Source organism: Carlito syrichta, unplaced genomic scaffold (assembly GCF_000164805.1).
Source record: "Carlito syrichta isolate Samal-C Ts95f unplaced genomic scaffold, Tarsius_syrichta-2.0.1 Scaffold302608, whole genome shotgun sequence".
Classification (NCBI taxonomy): domain Eukaryota; kingdom Metazoa; phylum Chordata; class Mammalia; order Primates; family Tarsiidae; genus Carlito; species Carlito syrichta.
The window spans coordinates 463906-471594 of NW_007246704.1; the positions used below are offsets into that span (position 1 = coordinate 463906).

Here is a 7689-nt window from a genome sequence, read left to right on the forward strand (position 1 = left end):
GAGACCCGGCCGAAGCCCGAGAGGGGCGGCGAGCGGCTGGCGGCCGGCACAGAGGCAGGAAAGAGGGCCCGCCGCGCGCGCGCGCGGGGTGCCGGCGGCTGCGCGTGGCGGCCCCTGGTGGCGGGAGGTGGCACTGCAGCCCGCAGGCCGGGGCGGAGCCTGGCTTGGGACGGATCCAGGCACACCGCTCTAAATCCGTTTTCTATTTCTTACTCTTCCTTCCCGGTCTGTCTGTATGCCTGTCTCTCTCTCTGTCTCTTTCTCCCTTCTGTCTCCCTCCCTCCCGTCCTTCTTTCGTTCCTTCATTTTCCTCCTCCCACCCTCTCTCCATCTCTTTCTTTGCCTTTCTTTCTCTTCCCTTTCCTTCCTCCCTCCCTCCCTCCCTTCTCTTTCTTCCTCCTCTCTTTTCCTCCTCCTCTCTCCACTCTCCTTCCCTCCTTTCTTCCTTTTTCTTTTCTTTTTGTACCCTTCCTCCTTCCCTGAGTCCTCCCTTCTTTCCATTTTCCCTTGCTTCTATTTCTTCCCTTTAATAATATTTATTGAATTCCATACTGGATGCCAGGTGCAGCAAACCCAACACAGTGACTAAAGGACTCTAATCTTGCACACACATACACACACACTCTCTCTGATAGTTAAAGACCTCCAATACATTACAACAACTTATAAGAGCAGAGTGCTTCTTATAAGGTCCATTTGTGGAAATAAATAAATGCTGACATTTATATTAAAAGGCTGTGGATGGACACACAAGAACCGGCTAACAGTGGTTATCTCAGGTGAATAGGGCTGGAGGAGGGGTTGGTTATTTTAGTTTTATGTTTCCATTGCTTAAAACACTTTTAGTGTGCATGTTAACTTTTTAGAAAGTTAAAAAGAAAAATAGATAAAAACTAGAAATTAAATTTGCTAAAATTCATAAGTCAGAAAAAAATGATGAAAATGTAGCTATTTGATTTGTACCCATCAGGGTACAGGAAGACTAACACTGCTGCTCTGTAGAAGGGTGTTGGCTCCTCAACCCTGTGTGAAGCCCTTTTTCTCATCTACCCAACATTCTTGGATGCTGAGCCCTACTGGAGCAATGAGTTATTCATGTTTCTGCTCATTGGCATTTATCCAAATATACAGTGTTAAGACATGTTTGCTATATAGCACACTCAGCAATGTTGACTATAGGGAAACAGTGTCAGTATTTTTCTACATGACAACCTGTAAGATAGGAAAAACAAGTAATATTCTTATTCCCATTTTATAGATGAGGAAATGGATGCCCAAAGAAGAGAGGTAGCTTGCCAGTTAGTGGCAGAGCCAGGATTCAAATTCAGTTATCTGAGTTAGAATCTCACATCATTTTAATTTGTGAACATGGTAAAGGATTTCTTGGCTGTCTTTACTTTAGCCTTATAGTGCCTTATTTTCAGATACCCTCGTAATTGTAGTCTTCTCAAGAAAGGAACTGATATTGGTCATTTATACTTTAATAAAAATTTGGACTCCTGGACCACTTCTCTCAGGAAGATTTATAGCTTTATCTTGAACTTCAGTGGTAAAATGGTAGGCTTGTATTTTAGGACCCTGTTGTTATCAAGGGATAAAAATCCAATTTAAATTATTTCAAGTAAATAAAAGAAGTTTATTGGTTCACATGTCCAGAACCAGAAAGGGTCAGAGTAGCGATTACCTGACGGATAATGAGAACCAAGGATTTTATGCTGTTGGTGCTCTCTCTGTGCCTGCCCCCCCCCCGAGTACATTTGAGCTCCATCTTCTTCCCTCTCTCCCATATGGCTCAAAACATGTCCACTATCTGCTTCCAGTGTCTCTTCTTTTCAGTGTCCTGACCAACTGGGAAAAACATCTCTTGTCAGTTTCACTCAGAAAAAAATCCCAGAGAAGGGCATTGATTGACTGGATCACATATTTTATGGGAACTTATTGATCCAACCTGGCTGTCAAGTTCATCTCCATGGCTAAAAGAAGTGGGGTCTATGATTGGCAGTCTCTGCCAGACCTCTATGGTTAGCCAGGGAAGATGAGGTTCCTCTAATGAAGGGCATTACTTTTTCACAAAAGATAAAACTTGTGTCTCTTATGTCCCCGTTACAAACCTCTCTGGTGTCTGTGAGGTGGAGGTCAAGGAGGGAGAAGAAGGGTTGTGTTGGGGAAGAAAACCTCTGTTGCTTTGAAATCAAGCCACCAAAGCCCCCTTAGTATAGGGCAAAGCCTGACTTCAGCTTTTAAGCCATTGGCTGTAACTCTTTTTGCTTTAAGAAGAACTATTATGCCAACTCCCGCCATGAATCTGGCATTTACTGTGGCATGCCTTGCTCCAGGCAGAACCTGTGAGTTTACCTGTCTGCTCCTCATCCCCCTGTATTCTCCCTGAGGCCAGGGTTTGGTCTCATTCTACTTGGGACTCATAGTACCCAGTGGCCACTACTCTCCAAATGCCCCTCAGAGCTAATGTCCTCTCTTGTTTTCTCTCTCTCCCTCTCTCTTTCTCTCCTCCCTCTCTCTCTCTCTCTCTCTCTCTCTCTCTTCTCTTTCTCTCTCTCTCTCCTGGTCACCTGTAATAAAGGAAAAGGACCCTGTTAACTCATTTATACTGTGGAGTTAGTAATTTTCTTCCTCCCCCAAGAGCAATTCTATATAGATCACAAAGTACTCACAGCAGTGAAAGGTGTCTAAGAGCACGAAGCAGAAAATACCTCCTAGAAAATGTTCCTGGAAAGTAGGAACTCCGCTCACACACTTTTAAATTCCCAGCACTAGTACAGCACCTGCCACATAGAAGGCACCAGAAAATGCTAGCTGAATGGCACCATGGTATGTCAGACAGACTCTAAAATGACCCCCAAGGATGCCTGCCTCCTGGCATTCATGTCCTTCTATTGAATATGGACTGGCCTAGAGACTGGCTTCTAAGCAACAGAATAAGGCAAAGGTGATGGAATGTCACTGCTGTGATTAGGTTATAAAGGACTTCAGTCTTGCTGGCTGATGCTTTCTCTTGACTTCTCAGCTTGCATGCTTCGTTGAAGCAAGCTACCATGTTGGAGAAACCAGTATGGCAAAGACCTGAAGCCGGATCCCAGCTGACATCCAGCAACAATGAAGGCTCTTCATCCAACAACCCCTGAGGAATTGAATCCTGCTAAGAGACGCCCGAGTTTCAAAGTGGATCCTTCCTCAGTGGAGTGTTCGAATGAGACCTCAGCCCTGACTGACATCCTGATAACAGCTTTGTGAGAGACTTGGAAGCAGACAATCCAGTTAAGCTCTGCCAAGACCCCTGACTCACAGAAGCTGGAGGCAATAATCAATGTGTGTGTCACTTAAGCCACTGAGTTGGGGCAATTTGTTACATAGCAATAGACAGTTTATACAAATATCATCCCAAGCAGGAAAACTTTCTGAGCCTGCTACTCATCTCAACGAAGGACTAATGGGACAATAACAACAGCTAAGCAATTTTGGCTAGGTATGGTGGCACACACCTGTATAATTCTAGCACTTTGAGTGGTGGAGGTGAGAGGATTGCCTGAGCCCAGGGCTTTGAGCCTAGCCTGGGCAACTTGCTGAGACTTCAACTTTACAATAAATCAAAAACATAGCTGGATGTGATGACTCATGGCTGTAGTTCCAACTACTTGGAAGGCTGAGGTGGAAGGATTGCCTGAGCCCAGTAGGTTGAGGCGGTGGTGGCTGTAAGCATACCGCTGCACTCCAGCCTGGGTGACAGAGTGAGACTCCGACTTAAAAAAACAAGTCAAAAAACAAAATAAAAAAAAAATTAAGCAGTTGCCTGTGCAGGGCAGATGGCTAAAGTGTTGCACACATTATCCCTTTTTGCCTTTATTTTGGCCTGGTGGGAGGAGCATTGTTATCCTTATGCCACAGGTAAAGAAACCAGCCTGAGGAAGTCAGTTGGTTTATTCAAGGCCACACAGCTTGCCTGCCTGGGATTTGAATTCATGTCTGTCTACCTCCCCCTCCCAACCACTATGCCACGCTGCTTATTGAAAAGAGGGCCATGTCATCTCCAGTGTTCCTTTCTACATGTTTGGAATCATGTTAAATTAAAACAGATTTCAGAAGGGGATACATATGCTCATGGATGCATGATTAAACATTGAAAAGGATGGGAAGATAGTGTAAAGAACAAAGAGAATTGTCATTTGCTGTTTATAAATGTTTGTGGAACAAATGTTTCTGGAGAGTTGGTTGGGATCCCTTAAAAACAACTGGGTTGTAAAGGGGATGCTTCTTGGCTGCAGCGAGTTGCACTCCAGAAGGTGATGGAGCCTGCCCTGCTTGTGCATATTTACTGGCTGGAGAGGAAGAGGATGCTTGGAAGAGGACCAGGTTGCCTCTGCACTTTGGTTAGTCCTACTGGACCTTCCTATCTCAGTGGGCCTCTGTCACTGCCCTTGCAGCCTAGGTTGCAGCTGTGCATCATAGTGGGGGGGGGGATGGTTGCCTTTTCTTCCAAGGGTGACCCAGTTCAGCATGTATTTTCTCAGATCCCTAGAAGATGGCCCCCTCAAACCTCAGGGATGGATACCTGATGTAACACTGTTGAGCATCTGCTCTCCTCCTGCCACCGGCCTGGGCCCTGTGCTCAGTTTCCTCCCTGCAACTCTGGTAGGAGGATATATCTGCCTATCTTATGGGGTGGGAGGCAGTGACCACCCAGAAGCCACACAGTTGGGATTGACAGAGTTGGTACAGGTCTCCTCGTGCCAGGGCCCTCCCCAGGTCTCCACTGCCAGGTTGAGAAGCCTCTCTGTGGTGGTGTCCACACCAGACATGACTAGTTGGTGGGAGTCAGAATTGGGAGCCAGTTAATTAGCTGGTAAGTGTGAAGCTCTACAGTGAGTCAGAACTGGCTCAAGTCCCAGCTTCACACTTACCAGCTCTGTGATATTAGATGTGTCCTGGGAGGGCTATCCCCCTCTGAACCTCCATCTCTCCCTCAGAAGAAGGGTGAGGTAATTGGACCTGCTACCACAACAGGGTGGTTGTAAGGGTGAAAGAAGATAATGTGGTCAGAGCACCGAGTGTCAGAGCACTGAGTGTGACACTTGATATGGCAGATAGTACGTGCTCGATAAATGTCCGCTGCTAATGGTAACTTTTAAATATTTGTGATCCCTTAAAAACATGGTTCAGGAGTGTTACTTCCTGCTCAAAACTGTGTCATGGCTCCCAGTCTCACTCAGAGGTAAAGCCAGGTCTGCACCTTGGCTTCAAGGGCCTGATCTGGACTCCCTTCTCTCCCCATTCACTCTTTGCCCCCCAATTTTTGGCCCAGCCACACAGGGCTCCTCTTCTGCATCTGATACACCAGGCCATCTCCTGCCCTGGAACCTTGGCTTCTGCTCTTCCTTGTGCCTAGAACACTCTTGGGCTCCTGGTTCAGCCCCTGCCTTATATCATCCTGTCTCCTCGATGACTGCCTCAGAGAAGCTTCTAGACCAGTGACCCACATAGCCCTTCTCCTGAGCCCTCGATCTACTCTCCTGGTTTCTCTCAGCACCACCTGGGCTGCTGACTCACGTCACCTATATGGATCTGTCTCACACGCAGCTGTGTCCCGTGCACCTAGCACAGAGCTGGGCTCAGCATAGGCTCTCAAGAAATGTTTGATGGATGAATAAATGAGTAATTGTTACTGTGTTGTGATAACGATTTCCTCCTTCCTCCCTCCCCTAGAGTCCTTTCGTGCAGGGACAGAAGGTAATGGGTGTCCTCCAGGAGAGTCTGTGGAGGAAGAGAGAGGCACCGAGGAAGGCTGACCACTGGGGGGTGTGGCGTGCCCAGGAAATCTCTGCCCAGTGCAGCTCTGAGGTGGCCCCTCTCCATCCCTTTGTGCTTCTTTGTGGTGGAGTTGCTGCCGGGGCCCGAGGCAGGGCAGGCTCTGGGCCCTCAGTGGCCCCTTTACCCTGAGGTGTGCAACCCCACCGCAGTAGGGCCTTCAGCCTTGGTGCTCCCATGGAGAGGGTGTTCTGGGACACAGCGGTGTCCTGGCCACTGACCTGGGGTAGAGCATGGTCCTCTTGATTGGGGCAGGTGGGGGCTGGGTACAACTCAGTGGTCTGGTTCTGGAAGACCCACTGGGGACCCTTTACGGCAATACCTCTGTCACCAACAGATGAAACAGGCTTGCTGGGTGCGGAGATAAACCACATACCCCAAGCCTTATCCAGACACAAGGAAAGCCCTAAACACCAGGGGGCTTCCGAGTCCCTTGCCTCTGCACGGCCATGTTCCTCAAAGCCCCCTCAGGCAGCAGAGAGGCAGGGTGAGGAACTCCCAAGATGAGGCATCCTCAGGCTATTTACTTCTTCTCTTCCTTTGCCTGAACCTCAGTCTTCTCCTTTGAGGAGTGGGTAGGACAGCCCTCTGCAGCCTGTGTGGCTGGTTTGAAGATCAGTGACAGTGGAGTAAAAAGGCTCCTGGTACAACCAAGGCCTTCCTGAGTGTGGAGGAACAGAAGGGTGGGGAAGGGCCAGTTCTCCTGGGTACTCCTGGGAGCCCTGCCCTCCATCCAAAGGGAGTGAGAGGCAGCATTTCCCGAGCCCAGGCCACCAGTGGCCACAGTAGGTGCCCTGTTTGGCAGCACAGGCGGGTCTGGGCCTTCCTGGTGCCAGCTTGTGAGCCAGCTTCCTGGCTGCCAGGAGAGGCCCTGAGGGGCCAAGGCTGGTTCAGTGGGCAGCCCTTTGGGGATGCAAGTGACCTAGGGTGATTGACAGCAACAGATTGTTGACAGTGCAACTTCTGGGGTTACTCATGGTCACTGATAGAACAGCCCCTGCTGCTGCCTCTGAGCGAGGAAGAGAGAGGCGGTGGATGGCATGCAGGCATGCTGTGCTGCCTCCACCTGTACCAGCTCAGAGCTGCTTGCTGGAGGGCTGGGAGCCCAAGCTGTGGCGCTCAGGGTTGTCAATGCCAAAAGTCATTTGGACTTAGGTCCTGGCCATGACCAAGATTAACCTGGAGTCAAATGAGAAAGAGGCAGTGTAAGGAACTTCTTTCATCCAATATTTGGTGTGTGCCTGTCATGTGCTGGAGGGTGCTAGGTGTTGGGAATACAGTGGGAACAAAAGAGACTGGGTCCTACCCACATGGAGTGTACAGTCTAGTGAGGGAGAGTGTGTTAAACAGGTAATCGCCAGATAACTATTTAATTACGGCTCTGCTCAATTAAACAGCAGGGTGCTGCTGGGGCTTTGACCCATGTGGGGGTCATGCAGGGCCTCCCGGAGGAAAACATGTTTGACCTGGAGCATGAGTCGTCGTTTGGGTGCCCTGAGCTGGGGGCTGTTGAGGCAACAATCAGAAGCCTGAGAGAGGGAGTGAGCAATATAGGACCGGGTAGAGGAGAAGCAAAGCCAGGACGTGGCCTTCACTTCAGCCCAGCTGCATGCTGGTGAGGGCAGGGGGGGTGTGGAGCACAAGCCACTACAAAACAGTCCCACCTCTAGGGGAGGGGTCGCCCTTCTGTAACTTTGTCGGACATGAGGCCTACCTGGTAGTTCCTGTTGCAGAGGTGACTCCAGTTTGTCCCGGGGCAACTCTCTGAAGAAGGTGGTGGCTTGTGGCCCTCAGCACCAACTCCTAGCTTCTGGTGATGCCCTGCTGTGGGATGCCCCATCAGGAAAGGTGAGCTCAGAGGGTCATCAA

At 49.3% G+C, this 7689-nt stretch overlaps 1 protein-coding gene across 1 annotated transcript in view; it reads right to left on the reverse strand.

The window, feature by feature from the left end:
* The window catches only part of BRD7 (bromodomain containing 7), a 48120-nt gene extending 41926 nt beyond the window's left edge, over positions 1-6194 (reverse strand). The window contains exons 1-2 of the mRNA XM_008057020.2: positions 5968-6194; positions 6-159 (exon numbers count right to left, since the gene is read on the reverse strand). Coding sequence (XP_008055211.2) covers positions 6-159; positions 5968-6194 — 381 coding nt within the window. The remainder of the gene's footprint in view (positions 1-5; positions 160-5967) is intronic.
* Positions 6195-7689: the final 1495 nt, after the last annotated feature.